Genomic DNA, 18923 nt, shown 5'->3' on the forward strand with positions numbered 1-18923 from the left:
TGTGCTATTCAAAACAATGGAGCAATCAATTTTAAGTGGGTATACTGAAATCCCTGAAATTTAGAAGTGGGTATACTCCGTATACCCGCGTTCTACGTAGACTACACCACTGCTGCATGTTTTCATTGAATGATTTCTCAAAATGCTCGGCCCATTTGCCTTGACTTAGGCCTATTTGCCGATATTATTATTTTCTGTGGTAATAGCAAATAGGGTTAAGTTGAAAATGAAAGTGAAAGCCCATTGGGAAACTCCAACTCCCATTGTCATTGTGACACAGCACTCCACAGCACACAAGTGAACTCTGCACAATGCACACAACAAAATTGCATTTATGCCTCACCCGTGCAAGGGGGCAGCCCTCAGTGGCGCCCCATGGGGAGCAGTGCGGTGGGACGGTACCATGCTCAGGGTACCTCAGTCATGGAGGAGGATGGGGGAGAGCACTGGTTGATTACTCCCCCCACCAACCTGGCGGGATGGGAGTCGAACCGACAACCTCTGGGATGCAAGTCTGATGCCCTAACCGCTCACCCATGACTGCCCTTCAATGCCATAGTCTTTTCTCTATTGTAAACAACTGAACCATTAAGTATGTTTGTCGGCATAGCCAGGGCCGTAACCAGACATTTTCAAATACCGAGGTCAAATACTACATGCTACACTGTTCTGTACATTTAGAATGCTTCAAATACTTCTCTTAACAAACTCTTAAGTTTGTTTTTTATCAATCACTCCCTCGATGATAAATGGGGGTGACAGACTGAATGTATCATTGTTGATCATATATCATCATAGATACATTTTCCATTACTGAAAAAAAATACAGAGGACATGACCTCTGTCCTCAATGTTAGTTACGGCCATGGGCATAGCTTCACCAGACTAGAAGTTTTGAGGAACTACTTGGTACTTGCATTTGCTATAAATCGAGCAACCTGCGTTAGTTCTGGCAGACCACGTAGTCAACGCTCCCTTTTGCCTATTGGCTGACGCCGACTTAACCCCTACAGCAGTCCTCTAATCAGCTGCGCTTTAGTTAATCAGCCGCTGCTCGCAATTGGATGCTGGCTTTTGGCGCGCTTTATTTCAACTACCAAATTTGTTTTTCTGTCATTGCTTTTGCTGCTTGTTTTGCACCCACCACCTCCCCTGCTCCACCAGACTTATCATTGCCAAACAATGTCATACTGTTGTCATTGTTGCTTGCTCTGTTCTAGGGGGTATGTTGGCTTTCCAGCTAAATGGAAGGCACTCCACTTGAGGATGCTGCTGTTCCCTGTCTTGACTTCCATGGAGCTCATGGAGAAGCCGGGGAGCTTCCTCCGAACAGAGCCATACCGCCAAACACAAATATGCAATCAGAAATAAAGCTTCTGAAATGTATCCCTGTTTCTCGTCTCATTTTTGACTAGAGTGGATCTGACAGAAGTGTAGTTGTGTGTAGGCCGGGGAGGGGAACTGATGATTAAAGATGCAAATTATATCACATCTACTTAAAGAGGCTCGAAAGACAGACCAAGCGGGTAACTGGGTTGGCAACCCAAGGGTTCCCGGTTCAATGCCCGACCGGACAATGGCTGAAGTGCCCTTGAGCAAGGCACCTAACCCCCACACTGCTCCCTGGGCTCCGCTCAGCAGGCAGCCCACTGCTACGGACTAGTGTGTGTATTTCAATGTGATTCACTCGTCCAAATGGGATAAAGTGCAGAGAAAGAATTTCCCCTAGAGGACCACAATAAAGGTTCCAATTGGCTTCCAATTGGCAATTGGTAAGATGAGAAAAGACCCACAAATCCAGCCCTGGCAGTGATGATAATAAATAAATAGAGATGTACAGGATCCAAGATCCGGTTCCGGATCCGGCAGGATAATAGGGTTTTTCAGACTATCCGGATCCAGCAGGATCTTAAGCAGTGGATCCGGTATCCGGCAGTTACCTAAAAATCAGGATCTGGGGCATCTCTAATTTTTACGTAACCTAGGCTTTTCAGTCAGTCTTTCACAACCCCAATCGCTGCATGGAGTGAAAGCCCTTCGGAAGCGGCCATTGAAGGCAGTGTGGCTGTAAGCCAATGAGTCTTAAAAATAGTTTGCGCCAGCGTAATAAAAATGGCCCAAGTGTGCGAGTTGGCTATGTGTTTCAATCCTTTCGTAGGATCCGGTATCCGGTTCCGGATCCGGCAGGATCTTAAGCAGTGAATCCGGTATCCGGCAGGATCCTAAAAATCAGGATCCGGCGCATCTCTATAAATAAGTTCGGGAAATGTACAAATCCAAGGTGGTAATAGGAATAATTTAAAAACTATAGCCTATACTAGGCTCCTCATGGTCATTGTGATTAGCCATTATTGGGGTTGAGTTCCCCATGGTACTTGCTATAGGGCATGTATGTAATGTAGTAGGCCTATTATACTATTTTTAACCAATAATCCATAATAAACAGTGATCAGAGGAGGTGTTTTGAATAGCCAACTCATTGAAAAGAAAAGCTTACAGATGTAGGGTCCATTTCATTATGTAACCTCCCTTCCTTCGTGGTGTTTGTGGCCTTGAGATGGAAGCAAGACATCATTGAGGATGGAAGTTATTCAATATCTCACAAAAGCACAATTCAAATGTAATTTTCTCATTCTCAATCGAGATGTTGAGTGAGGAAAAGTCTTCCAAAAGTTGTTGTGCCTGGGAAACCAGGGGGGCAGGATTTGGCTGGTTAGCTTTGCCGATTGGCAAGTCGCCATTTTCGCACTTCCGAAATTCACTTCGCTCATGATGATTGGTGGGTAGCCTACGCGAGTTTAGTGTCTGGCGCACAGACCTTTACAGGTCTGTGGTTGGGCACCTCCATGCATCCAATGTGGGTGTGAACATTTGGTGACGCAATGTCAGATCGATAATTATTGATGTTGATCTCAGGCGGAAGTATACAACAACGAGTTCCCGAGCTTGTGTTTGGTGTGACGACACACGCACCATCAACATGGCGCCCATGCATGCAATTGGCATGTAAACAGTATCATAAATGCTAAATATCATCTTGTAATCACTATCAACAACACCAGTTATTGTCATTCAATTGCAGATGCACATATGTCAGTAATGCTGGTCTCTGACTGTTTAATTTAGCTTACTTCAGCTAAAATGATAATGTTGTGGATGTGGAGGCTCAAGTGGAGGTGAAAAAAAGAAAAGAGGACCAAAACAAAACAGGCATGATTCCGGGATCAGTGGCGTTCATGCACCAAACTCCAGAACTCGGTGGTCATGTGAGCAGTGTCGTCAGCTGTCTCGAGAGGCAGGGGGCAATCGCTATACCGACATTGCGCTATTCCGACATGCCGCTATTCCGACTCATCCCCAGGGTTAGGGTTAGGATTAGGGATGTCGGAATAGCGGCATGTAGGCGGCGGACGGTGAAAAACGTGTCGGTATTCCGACAATAGACATTAACGTCGGAATAGCGACATGTCGGAATAGCGCCACGTAACCCGTGAAGGCAACATTATACTACCTCCGTGGTGGAAACTTAAGCTGGGCTTACACTGTGCGACTTTTGCCCCGATTTTGCCCCGATTTGTCACTCGCACGACTTTTTGAGAGTCGGGCCGATTTCTTGCTCAATCGCAGGTCAATCGTGAGTCTCGCATCGTGCAGTGTACATGGGGTACACTGCACAAGCAACAAGCGATTTCGCCTCACGATCGTGCAATCGCAGGGTCGCAAGAAAATCAAAACGGTTTGAAATTCTGGTCGTGGCTCGTGCGTAAATCGCACAGTTAAAGCAGTGCTACGACCCGATTTGACACTTCACATGCACAAATTAATAGGGCCGTGCGATTCGCTATTGAGCGCGACCTCATCTCCACCTCAGGTGCGCATGTTCCCTCCTCTGCAGACCGGGGAAACATGCCTGTCGCGTCGTACGGTAGAAGCATTTCGCTCGCATCCGACTGTCGGCTCTTGTAGTGTGAGGACGTGAGTCGTGAGTTGTGAACTTTTAAACAGTGAAATTCCATCGTGCAGTGTGAGCAGAAGCTTAAGACCCACGAGTGACCCACGAGTGAAAACAGTGTATGCCCGGCTTTAAGCTATGTCTCATATGACGCACTTGTGTCAGTGCACTGACAGTCAGTGCATAGTGCGCGCAGTGCACTGAGGTCTTTAGTGCATAGTGTCATTGAAAAATTTGAGCACTATGCACTGTGCCCTCGCTGGAAGTGACTGATGAGCATGGCATTAGCTCGCCAAAATATGAGTTGGCTACTGTTTTCAATGCACAGCGTCTGGTGCTTGTATTTCCATGTCCTTCACCCCAAAGGACAACAATCACATATATAATACTTTGGTTGGCATGAAAAGGTTGGTGTCCCATCAACATTACTTTTAGAATTAGGAGACTGTTGACCAAACTCTTCTACTGATGCCACATTTCCTCCCTGTCATTGTCAACATGCCCGCCGTTTAGTGCGTGCAGTGTCCATCAATCAAGCACTGCATTTTCCCGCCATTGTTAGGGGATCATCCTGGCACTTTCAGTGCACTGGCTCAACTGAGATTTTCAGCCTGAGCGCCCTAGGCACTGAAAAACAGTGCCCTAAGTGCACAACTGCGGCATTTGAGACACGGCCTTAGTTTTCTCCATGGAGGCGGGGCATCAGCAAAGTACAAGGTCGCAAGCACAAGGTGAGGACGGGAGGTTAGATAATGAGATGGACTTGTAAAGTTCAACCCCTAAACAGCAACCTGTACATAGCTCACGTAAAACACAGTTCTTGATGCGTAATAGTTTATTATTTTTTGTTTTTGTTGTTTTGCAATGAGTAAAAGTAAGTAAAAGTAAGTTTTAAAAAAAGTATATTTTTGCTGTAGTTTGTTTCTTTATGTGTTTTGTTTTTTTGTCTTTTTTTTTTCTTTTGTGTATGCTTGCATATGTGGGTTGTCATCTTCATTTGAAACCAAGTCTTTTTTTCAGCCATTTAAGAACAGATTTCTTTTTTTTCTTCTCTCCCTGGTGGCTCTCAGGCTGGTCAACGCGTCTCTCTCCTTCTGTGGCTGTCTCCATGCCATCGTCCTCAGGCCTGAGGAAGTTTGGGTCGCCCCAGCCCAGCAGGGTATTGGTTGACGTTTCACTCATCAGCTTTCTGTCATTCTTGACCTCTCTGGTCACTTGCATAGGTTTGATGGATTTCTGATGACTTCCTGTCAGAGGGATTGGCCCATCCGTGCTTATTTTTTGATGTTTCTCGTCATCACGATGGGCCGTCATCTCGTCATCATTTTTGTGCTCCGCCAGTGCTATATCTTGCTCTCCTTTTGCCTCCATCGCCTTTGTTACCTTTTCTATCACTTCATGCAGTTTGGTCTGTTCCTTTTGCTTTTCTTTTTTCTCCTGTTTCCCCACATTGTTCAGCTCTTTACTATCCAGCTGACCACTCATTTTCTCCACCTCAGCATTTGTGGATTTCCAACTCATTATTGTATCCAAAGTGAACCTTTTGATTTTGGGAAGATATACAACAGTGTCAGAGTGTGTCATTGTCTCAAATATAATGTATTAACGATCTTACCACAAATATTACATCAATTTAAAGATTACTCACCATGGCAGTGTGTCCCCCTTTCCTGAGGTGGGACTGTCCTGGCCCACAGACAGCTGAGTGACACCAGGTGAGCCCTGATATTTTCCCTTATCAGTTGTTTCTTCATCTAGTTCTGTCCCTTTGTTCCAAATAATTACTGTATCCAAAGTGAACCTTTTGATGTTGGGAAGATAAGACAACAGAGTGTCAGATTATGTCGTCGTCTCAAATATATTAAATATGTTTTGGTAACACTTTATTTTAGGGATACATCTATTCTGCCCTACAATATCAGAACGCAGTATCTTGAAAATGGTCGAAAATGGGTTTAGACCGGAAATTGGCTTTAAAATACCTTCTTTTTCTTGTGTTAAATTTTTTTGGCCCAACTTGGTCCCGTTTCGGAAAAAAACGCAAAAAACTGATTATACTGCGCTTTTTGGTTTTAGGAGGTTACGTGGTACTAGCCAAGAACGCAGTATAATGCGAATTATACTGCACTTCTCCATTGACACCGTGGTTTTGGTGTAGACAGTAATACCACAACAGAGCGCAGTATAATGATTTTTCAGCTAAAAAGTAATGAGAATGTTGGTTTTTTTGCTTTTTTCTTGTGTGCATAAATTTTCACCATAAAAAAGTATTATATGGAAGTGTCATCACCACTTTACCTCCAACACAGTCGCGTGGACAGAAAGGAAACTTTAAAGCCTTTTTTCTCAGTTTGGCATTTTGAATTATACTGCGTTCTGAAATTGTAGCCATTAACATTGTATGTATTAGTGCTCATAGATTTATCCCTAAAATAAAGTGTTACCGATGTTTCCATAAATATTACATTAATTAAAAAATTACTCACCATGGCAGTGTGTCCCCCTGTCCGGAGGTGGCACTACCCTGGCTCAGGGCCAGCTGAGTGACACCAGGTGTGGCCTGGTCCCCAGCTACCCAGATGTCTCTCCTCATGTCCTCAAAGTCCAAACGAGTTGTCTTTATTTCCTCTTTGTCGTTTTCTCTATCCTCTCCTTCTCTAAGTATGTTGGCTTCCTCCATTACTTCATTCTCAACTTCTCCCTGCTCTTCTCCTTGATCATTTGTTTCTTGACCTACTTCTGTCCACTCTTTTCTCTGGTCAGCCGGTTCAACTTTTTTGGTCTGTTCCTTCTCCATTTCTATGACTTCTTTCTCTTCCTTGAACTCTTTCTCCACATTGTTCAGCTCCTTTCCCTCCAGCTCCATGCTTCCTTTCTCCACCTCAGCATTTGTGGAGCCCCAACTGATTACTGCATCCAAGGTGAACCTTTTGATTTTGGGAAGGTAAGGCATCAGCGTGGACAGAGTATATCATTGACTCAAATTGTAATATGTCACTGTCTCAAATATTAAGAGTAATAGATTACTGTAATTCATTCATCAAATATTAACAAATGAAAAGATTACTCACCATGGCAGTGGATCCTCCTGTCCTCCTGAGGTGAGACTGGCCTGGCTCAGGGACACCAGAGTGACACCAGGTGTGGCCTGGTCCCCAGCCACCCAGATGTCTCTCCTGATGTCCTCAAGGGTTGTCTTTATTTCAACTTTGTATGTTTTTCTTTCCTCTTTTTCACTAAGCATGTTCACTTCCTCCATTACTTCAATCTCAACTTCTCCCTGCTCTTCTCTCTGATCATTTGTTTCTTGACCTACTTCTGTCCACTCTTTCCTCTGGTCAGCCAGTTCAACTTTTTTGGTCTGTTTCTTCTCCATCTCAATGGCCTCCTTCTCTTCATTGTCCTCTTTTTCCATGGGTTTCTGCTCTTCTCTCTCTAGCTCCATACTCATTTTCTCCACCTCAGCATTTGTGGAGCTGCAACTGATTACTGCATCCAAAGTGAACCTTTTGAATTTGGGAAGATAAGCCAACAGAGTGTCATTGACTCAAATTGGAATATGTCACTCACAAATATTAAGAGTAATAGATTAATTCATTCATCAAATATTGCATAAAATAATACATTACTCACCATGGCAGTGTGTCCTCCTGTCCTGAGGTGAGACTGGCCTGGCTCAGGGACACCAGAGTGACACCAGGTGTGCCCTGGTCCCCAGCCACCCAGATGTCTCTCCTCATGTCCTCAAGGGTTGTCTTTATTTCCTCTTTGTATTTTTTTCTTTCCTCTTTTTCACTAAGCATGTTGGCTTCCTCCATTACTTCAATCTCAACTTCTCCCTGCTCTGCTCTCTGATCATTTGTTTCTTGACCTACTTCTGTCCATTCTTTTTCCTCAAGGTCCAAACAGGGTGTCTGTATTTTCTCTTTATTTTCTCCATCCTCCTCCGCATTAAGTATGTTGGCTTCATCCAACATCACCATTGCCAATTGGTGTTCGCCTTGTCTCAAATCATTGTCTTCTGCAATTCTCTCTTCTGCCTCTGTTGTGTTTTCACACTCCTCTCGTCTTTGTGCTGCCTCATTAGTTTGTCTTTCCATCTCTGTCATTTTTGTCATCAACTCTGCAGCCAATGTCTGCAGTTGTAGAATCCTTTGGTCCTGTTCCTCTCTGTGTCTCTGGGCCTCCTCTTTGTCTTTCTGCATCTCCTTGTACATTATCATGAACTCTGCTGCGGTTCTCTCCAGGACACATATCTGTCTTTGCTGCTGTGCAATGGTATGCTCAGCCATTCTCAGTTTCTCCTTCACTACTTCTTCCCTCACCCCTGCAATGACACTCTCTATTTGATCGATCTTTCCTTCATGGCCTCCAGACGTTTCTTGCATCCCTTTACTTTTTGGTATGGTGCCCTTCTTCAGTCTCTCCAAGTCTGCAATCTTCTCTGCCATTTGCGCTTCCATCCTCTGCATCTCTGTGTTGTTTTCATTGCCGGCGTCCAGTCTGTGTGCGATCATGTGCATCTTCAGTCTCAGTATATCCATGAACTTAGTCTGGATATCCTGGAAATGTTGGCGCTTTTCTAGCTCTTCTCTAAGCCGTTCCAGTTTCTCGTGCACTGAATACCTTGTCTGATTTGTATCCTCAACTTGTGTCTCACCGACTCTCGTCTCACTCTCACAATGTGTGTCATTCATTCTCTCATGCTCATTTGCTTGCCCGTCAGTCTCCTCGGTTTTTCCTTCCATGTGCTGCTCTTGATCCAAATGCTGTTCATTATCCTGGTCTATCAACTCTTGTCTCTGTTCCTTGGGTTCTTCCTTGAGATCTTTCTGCTCAGTTTTTAGCTCCATCAATTTCTCTTCCTGGTTGGTCCTGGTCAATTCAGCTTTTTCCTGGTTCTTGATATCCGTTTGATAATCCATGTGTTCTTCTGCTTTTTCTGGTTCTTTGTCTTGCAGTTGCAGTTCTGTCACCAGCACCAGTTGGACTTTGGGTTCCATACATTCTTTCTTTTCCACAAGTGATTTCTGTGGTTGAGTGGGGACTTCTTTCATCACATCATTGTCTTCCAGTAATTTTTCTATGTCCTTTAGATCTGTGCCATGTTCCATAAGGGTTTTTTCCTCTTGGCCCTTGAGTTCTGTTTCTTTATCCACAAGAACTTTTTGCAGTTCTTTCTCAGGTGCCTTCGATTCTGCTTTAGGTTCCACAGCAGTGGGGGCTTCCTCTTTCTGGACTAGATCTTTTAATGGTTCCACGATGAATTTATTTTCCTGTCCTGTAGGTTTTTCTTGTCCCTCTTCACTTATCTGTTCATTCAGTTCTGTTTTTTCCAGTTCAAATCCATTGTCCACCAGTGACTTTTCCACTTCCACTATGGTTTTGTGATCAGAGAATTCATTTTCCTGATTAGTCGGGGTGTTGTCTTTTTGCACAAGTTCTTTTAATGGCTCGATGATGACTTCATTTTCCTCTCCTGTCAATGCTTCAATCTCCATCAGACTCTTTACCAGGTCCACTTCTCCGTTCTCCTTAATCAGTTCTTCTTCTCCGTTTGTCAGTTCAGTTCCATTGTCCTTCGGTACTTTTTCCATGTCCTTTAGTTCTATGTTAAGTTCCATAACGGGCTCTTCCTCTTCCTTTACTCTGGTATTGTGCTCACATAGTTCTGTCACCTGCGCTGCTTTGTCTTTCTGAATAAGATCCTTAACCTCTTCCATGATGAATATTTTATCCTCTTCACAAATCTCTTCTCGCTCCAGCTGCTTTTTTACATGTTCCATCACCGTTTCATCTTCTTCCTCAAATTCCATTTGGTTTACATGTTCATTCTGTGCTTTGTCTTGCTGACTTAATTCTTTTACTACATGCTCCATGATGAATGCCTTTTCCTCTTCTGTTAATGTGCCGTCCTGGTCTATCATCTTCTTTACCTGCTCCATCACTTCCTTCGCTTGTTCATCCAAATCCAATTCTTTTCCCGGTTCAGTCCATTTTTGTTTTCCGGTCAATTTGATGACTTCTTTTTTGTGTTCAATGGGGTCTTTTCCAAGGTTGTTCAGCTCTGTGGAGCTGCAACTGATTACCCTATCCAAAGTGGGCCTTTTGATTTTGGGAAGACGAGTGTCAGAATATGTCTCAAATATATGAAAGATTTTTCCATAAATATTGCTGAAAATAATAGATTACTTACCATGGCAGTGTGTCCCCCTGTCCTGAAGTGGGACTGGCCTGGCCCAGGGGCAGCTGGGTGTCACCAGGTGTGGCCTGGTCCCCAGCCACCCGGACGTCTCCTTCCATGACCTAGTATTGCATGCTGCTATGCATTTCTGTTGGGAAGAGGTTCATTTATTTTTTTTGTTTCTTACATGTTCCTATTGTGACATTGTGACACATACTGGAAAAATGATCCAAATTCCTCGAACATGTAGCCAGGCTATGCTCTAGGGACGCAACACCTTCTGCATTGCTACTTGTCATGTCAAGAGTAATGCAATATCTTTCTGAGCTCTGGAGAAATCGGGAACTCCATCGACTTTGTCGGAAGCAATCAACTTTGAGCAGCTCCAACGGCCCTGGGTAGAGGCGTGTTCAAGCTAGTGACGTGCAAGCAGAGACGTTCTATTGGGACTAAGAAAATGTTTGGTTTAAATTTTGGCACAGCCTGGCCAGTAGCAAAACCAAGCGAGGCGGGTTAACCAGGCCGTTTGGAAACGTTATTCGTTATCTCGTCAAACCAGAATCTCGGTACGAGATTTGAAAGTTGATGATAATCAGGCTACCGAACATGTTCCCAAATAACACTGTGGAGGAACTACTAAAAGTAAGCTTAATTTGAGCAACCTAAGTGCTCACAGGAACCGAAATTGATTCTTCGATTAACCCTGAGGTTTTCTTGGATCCCAACATTTCTTTGCGGAAACTTTGCGCTGTCGGAATATAGGTGGAGTATTCCGAACGAAAATATTGACACATGGAAACATCTTATCCAGGATACGGAGGCTTCCCATAGAACTTTGTTGCTGGTATGCTGACTACACGCATTTGAAGAGAATTCTATGATGGCCAAAAATGTAGACTGGGATATAACACTCTTGCCTACTCATATATAAACACCTTATCCTGAATTTGGTCATAACCGGGATAAGCCTCACTCATTGGGTAATTCTTATACAATAAACGTCATTGGAGGATATTGTTGTCACCTTGTATACCTCACATCATTCAAATGTCATTCACAGTGTCATCATGCATGCAGAATCCTCATGGAAACAAAACACTTGCCTTGTGACGCCATTGGAACATGACATCATAATGGAACTAGCAAATGTCCAATGAAGATTATCCATTTCACCACTAGAGATATTTAATAATAATAATAATAATAAATTTTATTTTTGAGCGCCTTTCAAGATACCTGTTCTGGCTATGCCAACTAATAATCTTGTAAATACTTCGAACTCGAAAAGACTTTTACTTTGACAAATGTTTACATCCCGAGACTCAGAATGTTAGAATGTTCAGTATGATTTGACAGTTAGCAACCCAGCTACGTGGAAACCTCCCGTACGCAGTTTCAAGGCAATCTCTGTGAGTTACTGTAATATTTTATTTCATTTGATACTTTCCCCCCAACTCAACTTACCGTATTATCATAATCTTATCGCCATCTTACTTGTCATTGTCCCACTTATGAATTCACCCTTAAACTTTGTATTTACCATTCTCCCTGTTAGCCTTAGCTTACCGGTAGTTACTACTGCCAAGTCAACACGTATTTGTTTCGTTGTTATTACTACAGTTATTTTAATATACGTACACGAGAGGATACTGTCCCTGATGTTATACTTGTATATGTTTCAGTTTAACAATCTTCCATAAATGATGAGAACGCAACGATCGGTGTCTGGAGTCGTTTGTGGGGCTTGTTTACCTGCCTGGCTAGCGGATAAGGTTCTGTGAGGCCAGAACAATACCCAAGGACACTTTACAATCAAAACAAATACATAACAGTAGGGAAAGTAAAACAAAGCTTCAGTGAATTAACAATAGGAGAGTAATTAAAATGCAAAAATAAAATAGAAATAAAAGTACAATAAAGATAAATGTTTTCAAGTAAGAAAAGAAGTAGAATGCATTTGAAAATAAAATAAAATGAGGGGAAAAAAATAATAATATGTAAAATTAAAAATAAACTGATGATTAAAATAAAGTGGAAGTGCCTGTCAATGAAGTGGAAAAGCAGAAATGAAAAGGTGACTTTAGATTTGACCCCCCCCCCCACTAGACCCATCAATGTAACCCTGACAACGCAATTCTCTTCTCTGATTGGCTGATGTGGTGTCCATTAGCAGTTCCACACTCCAGTCCAGTGCCATTTCCTAGTTGCCTAACAGCCAATAAAACGGCTGTAGGTATACACAACAAAGTGATTGGACAACCCATCAGCCAATCAAAGAAGAGATTAATAGCCTAAGACTACAGCAATACCACAATGCCACCACGATACATATATTTTAGATTTTTTTTTCAACATACTGGTATAGCCAGTATAGTAATTAATGAAAAGTAGATTACATTTAAAATAATAGTATTTTTAATTCATTTTTTAAATTTTTAATTCATCAACTGTATTTTCTTATTTTCTAAGGAAAGCTGACAGTTAATATAAATATATATATATATATATATATATATATATATATATATATATATATATATATATATATATACGCTTATATATATATATATATATATATATATATATATATATATATATATATATATATATATATATATATATATATATATGAGGAGTTCAGATGCAAAACTCCAAAAAACTCCATTCCTGAAGACCTGCACTTCTATATTTTTAGGGAACCCCGTTGTTGGTTTGGTTTACATTCATGTACTTGATAATACATATAAATATTCAACTTACATAAATAAATAAATAAAAAATGCAATTTTGATAGTTTTCTATAATATAAATGAATTATTAAATGTTTCTGAAAAGGCACTTAGGGGGTTTTGCTTCTCTTCATGTATAAATTAATCAAATCCTTTTCTTACTGATTCACATAGGCCCTAACCCTAACCATAACCCTCAGTCAGCATCATGAGCTACAGTATCTAATTTCCTTGGATATTTTAGGCACTAAATAATCAATTAAAATAATCAAATCCTTTTCAACTCACCTCTCTATCATTATGCTGCTGTCTCTTACTGTGTAGAATGGCTTACTGAGACTTTGAAGTTCTCATGCTCAGGACATCAACAATGGAACGTTGGCCTATTATGACATCATAACAAACATCTGCATTGAGGACCTCTCCCAATCAATGACATTTACAATGTTTTTGACCTAATAATGAGTGAAGCAGTGCTGTGCTGCCCTGGCTTGGACATTGCATGGAATAGTCTGCCTGACACAGGCCTAGCCTATAAGTTCACAAGCATTCCTTGTGGGATAGAACAAATGTGTTGTTGGTTATTGGGAGTCATGTTTTAAGATTGTGTAATAAATGATGAGTAGTAGGTTTGGCCTAGTTCACTAGTAACTGTCATTAGGCTATGCTTCAGTCTTAAAAAAATCCTTATGGACAATGTATTTGAATAGGTAATAGGCCTAATAATGACAAGCCTATAATGATGCCAATAATAGGGTTGGTACAAATGTCCATAACAACTTATTTGCCAACAATTTAACTAGCCGATTATTAATACAGTAATTAATATATAATCATCTATTGAGAAAATAGTGATGTATAAATTAATCAAGTCAAAACAAAACAAAACAAAACAAAACAAAACAAAACAAAGGGAAAGAAACAATGATGTGGTTTTCAATATGGTTTTCAAAAAAACAATATGTTTTTCACAACCGCTGGGTTCCCTCCCGTCCTATACTCAGTTTCCCCATTCATTTTCCCCATTGACTCTGATCTGGTCTCACTAATCGCGAAATAGCACCCCGAAGGCGTCAACAAAATGGCGGCGACTGTCCCGTCTCGATCTAAACTGTCTCTGGTTCAGCATCACGCACGTGGACAGCTCCGGACACGCCGTTGAAGGTGTACGCGCGCGCACTCGGAGCAAACGCATATTTCAGCACCACGTGCGTGAACAGCTCCGGACACACCGTTGAAGGCGTACGCTCGCCGTGGACAGCTCCCCACAACTAACGCGGTGTGTCTGGTTTTGGTCTGCTATTAGCCTACTTAATTAGCCCCTCCGGCCAGCAGTGTTGGGCAGTAATGCATTACAAAAGTAATTAATTTCTGTAATGCATTACTTTTTGCTGTAATGCAGTAGACCTCATGTAAGGCACTACAGGGCAAAAATCTGTAATATTTAGGCTACTTAGTTACAATGCTAAATACCTTAAGTTACAATGCATTACAACCACCTGGATTTTAATGGCATTCAGTGTGGTAGGTCAGAAAGAAGCTATTCCTGAACCTAGTAGTTTTTAGTCTGCATGCTGCCAAAAACACCTCCTGGATGGGAGGTGAAAAAACATGACTCATGAGCTTGATTTACAAAGTAATAAATTGCCAGATCCATATTTAGGCGGACAGTTATTTTGGCAAAAGTAACTAAAGTAATGAAAAAGTAGTGAGATGTCTTACATTTTAAATATAGGTCTAGTAATATTAGTAGTGTGTAAGGGATAATTTTGAAAAGACAGTAACATGTAAGCTACAGTTTTGAGTAACTTGCCCAACACTGCCCTCCAGCGGTCAACATATTGTTGTTGTTTTTTTAAACCTGCGAGTAGCCAGTAGTAGGCCTACATTTACGCTCACATTTAGTCTGGTTTGCCATAGGCCTAGTCTGCTCAGATTTTCATATTTCATAAAACTTGCAAAAAACACAATTGCCTTCATATGGATTATCCTAGCAACCGGGAAAGTTTCAAATCGATATCACAGAACATTTACACTACTTTGTAAAAGTGATTAAAAATAGGCCTATGTCCCTTTGTAGATTTTAATGAGGCAAAAGGGGTTGCTGGGTCAAGAAGTAGGAACCATTAGGCCTACTATTAATTTCTTCTATGTTTTGCTCTTTTTGAACTAGATTGACTGGACTATCCAGTGTGATGGATGTTGTTTATTATCCTCCAGTTATTGTCAATTTAGTTCTAGACCACTGGCCACTGTCCTACACTGGATTGAGTGAGCAGGGATGAGGCCAGATGGGAACACACCGACTACTCTAGTCAACTAGCGTAGCAGCTAATGGGAGTGACTTTGACGGTAGTAGAGGAATGACGTTGCTGCTGGATTGGTTTGTTTGGTCGCAGCCTCGAGTCGCAGCGCCGCCGCTTGCTCCAGACCTTGGTATCGCTGCCTGCCCATACAGCCGCCGCCGCCGCTGCTCACTCACTAGGCTACCGAAGGCGGCTAGCAGCCTCCACACCCCTCCACGACCCACGCGAATGGGGCTTATCAACATCTCTAGTCGGCCAAGTTTACCGCGTGTGTTGTGATTAATATTGTTTTGACAACAACGCATCTATGACATGATGACGAGGCTGTGTTTGTACGTGGTATGCGCTCAAATTCCACTGTTTCGGGCTAGTTCCGAGTGTGAGGCATAGCAGCTAGTGTCGTCGTAGGGGCGGTGGGTCATGGAGAAAAATCCCAAGTAACGTCCGAGGAACTGCCACTCGATACGTAAACAAACTGGACACAGTCTGACATAATCGGTGGTGTCTGGTCGTGACCACGGGACCAACATGGCAGGGGTTTGCAGTAGCGTCGTTACGCCGGGCATGGGCGAAATTATCCAGCTAAACGTTGGCGGAACGAGGTAAGTGAGTGAGGCTGCTGCTACACGTTTCTCATGTTTTCTTCCGACGTGATGTCAGCCATGGTTGCTAGCCTATTTGCAAATGGGGAGTAGGCTAGTTGACCACACAAGATACGGCGCACCACTGAGGTCTTCCACTATCTGACGGGGTCGGGAATGATCCTGCTGTCTTACTTTCTGTGTCTTCCGAATTGACACAGGACAGGGGTGTATTTTGAACTCCCCGACGTGTCCCGTGCAGACAAGGCGGTAGGCCCTTCTATAGAGCTAGACGTTTGTTTACAAAGTTGATCATAATTGCCAACCAATTGCCAATACATGTAGGCCTAGCCTATTTCTATAACAGCTTATTACACCACCAGAAATAAACAGTAGGCCTACGTTACCTACGTCATTCTGATATCAATTTGTGATTCCCCATAATACCGAGGAATACTACTAATATCTAGAGCTAGTGTGAATTTTCAGCCCATGGTCTGGCTCACTAAAGGGGGCAGTTGAACAGCTGCAGATTTCTGAGAGGAGGAGAGGAGTGCCAGTGACATGTGGTCATAGTGAACTCACATTTGTGCGAAACCTTCTGCTAGTGCTACTACTTTCAATCATGATGACGCCATTTTATAAGCAGTATTATGATTATTATTTTTTAAGACAAGACAATTTATCTTGCACTGTGTGAAGGTGTCTATTTGTTATCAGACTACATGGTGTAGACCTACGCACTGCTGTTTGACATGGATGCTGTATAATGCTGTAGCCTACTGTACGTCCGTTTCACAATAGCCTGCTTGTCAAGTGGTGTCCAGATTGTGAGAGAGGACCAGAAAGAAAGAAAGAAAGAAAGAAAGAAAGAAAGAAAGAAAGAAAGAAAGGAGCTGAGAGAAAGCAAGGAAGAGACTGCATCTCCAGTCTTGCCTCTCCTTACTGCCATACCATTCACCGGTGTCTCAGACAGCGCTTGTTTTGGTCAAGACTGACCACTACTAATGAGCGGATGCTGATCTGCTACCCTATACCTTTTCATATAGCCTACTAGTACGCTGCCATCTCCCAGGCAACCATGCACAGCCATCTAAACAACTGACCACAGGAGACATGGAGTGCGTTCCAATATGCGACCTTGCCTCCTCCACTTGTGCTTGTCTCCTCGTACCAGGAAGTAATATGTCATAATGACATCACTGACAACAACATTATTTCAATATCTTGCAAAGCTTTTTCTCATTTGCAATTGGGATGGTGAATGAAAAACAGTCTCTCAAAAATTGTTTTTGCTAGGCTGACAGCGGGGAAGCTAAATTGTTTTCTCCACGGAGGCGGGGCATCAGCAAAATGTGAGGCCACAAGCCCAAGTGGAGGACGCAAGGTCACATATTGGAACGTACCCAGGCTGACATCCAATACCCACGCTAACCCACAGGGTTAAAGCAGCCTAATAGTGTTTGAGACTATAGGGCCTGGAGCGATGTGACCGCATGTTTATTACGCGGTGTAGCAACATAGCTATGGCGACCGGATGCTCTCTGGTCTTCCCCATTTCCTTCACCGCAGTCGTGCCGACTGCACGCATTGTTGTGGTTCAACGGGAAAGTGCATGGTTAACCAGGTGCGTGGTTAAGTGGGTAGGGCAGGGTAGGAAAAAGGCAAGCGCTTTGCATGGCATTTTACCGTACTTACTTACTACCACCTGGCCTCAGATACAGTGTGCACACCATTGACAGTACAGTATATCTACTGTCAATGGTGCACACCCATACCAGCGGACCAGGGGTAGTGCTGATTTCATTACGTTACATTACACTTGGGTGTGTGTGTGTGTGTGTGTGTGTGTGTGTGTGTGTGTGTGTGTGTGTGTGTGTGTGTGTGTGCGCGCGTTTGAGAGAGAGAGAGAGGGGGGGGTCGAGTATTATGCACTTAATCTCTGCTGCACTTTAAGTGGGATGAGGTGGCTGGGGGGGTCAAGCACTGGTGTCACTTTTACCTCTTATTGCACTTTACTTGAAAATCTGCTGCTACTAAGTATTGTACCCCAAACACAATTTCGTTGCCTTTTTGACAATGACAATAAATTCTTGAATCTTGAATCTTGAATCTTGAAGTGACCCAGGTCGGACTCGAACCCGGCTGGCCCGATGGTACGGTGTCTTGGTGTGCTGCACCACATCACCCCTGTCACAGAATTCATCTCTCTCTCTTTTTTTTTTTTAACCTGCCTTCTTTTCTGATTAGACTTTTTCTACCTTTTCTGTCTTTCCTATTTTTTTCACTTATCATTGTTCATGAATGAAATTCTGGAATACACTCAGTATTATATGTCAATAGAACATGTAATATCTAAGGTAAGCGTACCCATTAAGCCCATGTACCCTTTAAGCCCACTTTCAACTTTGAGGTCAATTTAAAGAAAGGGAAAAGGTGAATTTTGTTGTTCATCACCCTATCCAATTAAAGGGTTTAGTAACTGACAAAATGTTTTTTATTGCAAACGAATCACATTTTTTATCGTCGAGTTATCCCCGTCCAAGTGAACCCAGTCTCAAGACTACTGACAAGAAGTTGCCCCAAAACTTTGCTGTTTTGGGACATGTCAGAAATCATAGAATTTCAGCTAGTTTAAGTCAAATATTTTGAAAATACTTTCATATTTAGTGAACTAAGAGGTAAATGTAATGATTTTTATATACATACATGCAGTGTTTCACTAAATTATAGCATTTCCCTTCAAATGGAAAGATGTGTTTTATGAGCGAGCAAACGCCGATATTCTCTTGATACAACCACACACCATCTTTATCTTACTCTACCGTAAGACTTAAGGTGGTTAGGTATGAATTCTAAGCATATTCCAGTTTGTTTGGCATTGATCTTTAAAGAAATGCATCATGAAATGTTTTTGTGGAGTTGATTATTTCCATAAAATAGCTTTTTGTATAGGCGGGCTTAATGGGTACTAGGTGGGCTTAAATGGTACACCCCATTGAAATGCATGCAAGTTGGCATGCATGCTAATGAAAAATGCCTTTGAGGGACATAAAAAGTGCTTTTGAGGGACATCAAAAAGGCGTAATGTAATGAACTAACAATAATCAATAAGAAAAAATAAATTTCTCTGTTTGGATGAAGAATTTTATGAAGTATATGAAGTAAGAG

General features: G+C 42.3%; 2 protein-coding genes across 2 annotated transcripts in view; one reads left to right on the forward strand and one right to left on the reverse strand.

Moving 5' to 3' along the window:
* Positions 1–4923: 4923 nt before the first annotated feature.
* Positions 4924–9974, reverse strand: LOC134434981 (trichohyalin-like). The gene is made up of 5 exons (XM_063183684.1): positions 7586–9974; positions 7024–7458; positions 6439–6879; positions 5601–5753; positions 4924–5492 (listed from the first exon to the last, which is right to left on the reverse strand). Exons 1-5 carry the CDS (start codon positions 9895–9897, stop codon positions 4946–4948), a joined length of 3888 nt encoding a protein of 1295 aa, XP_063039754.1. The 5' UTR covers positions 9898–9974; the 3' UTR covers positions 4924–4945.
* Positions 9975–15223: 5249 nt separating this feature from the next.
* The window catches only part of kctd3 (potassium channel tetramerization domain containing 3), a 31541-nt gene continuing 27841 nt past the window's right edge, over positions 15224–18923 (forward strand). Inside the window, exon 1 of the mRNA XM_063184088.1 lies at positions 15224–15773. Coding sequence (XP_063040158.1) covers positions 15700–15773 — 74 coding nt within the window. The 5' untranslated portion in view covers positions 15224–15699. The remainder of the gene's footprint in view (positions 15774–18923) is intronic.

The sequence above is a fragment of the Engraulis encrasicolus genome, chromosome 19 (assembly GCF_034702125.1).
Source record: "Engraulis encrasicolus isolate BLACKSEA-1 chromosome 19, IST_EnEncr_1.0, whole genome shotgun sequence".
NCBI classification, from domain to species: domain Eukaryota; kingdom Metazoa; phylum Chordata; class Actinopteri; order Clupeiformes; family Engraulidae; genus Engraulis; species Engraulis encrasicolus.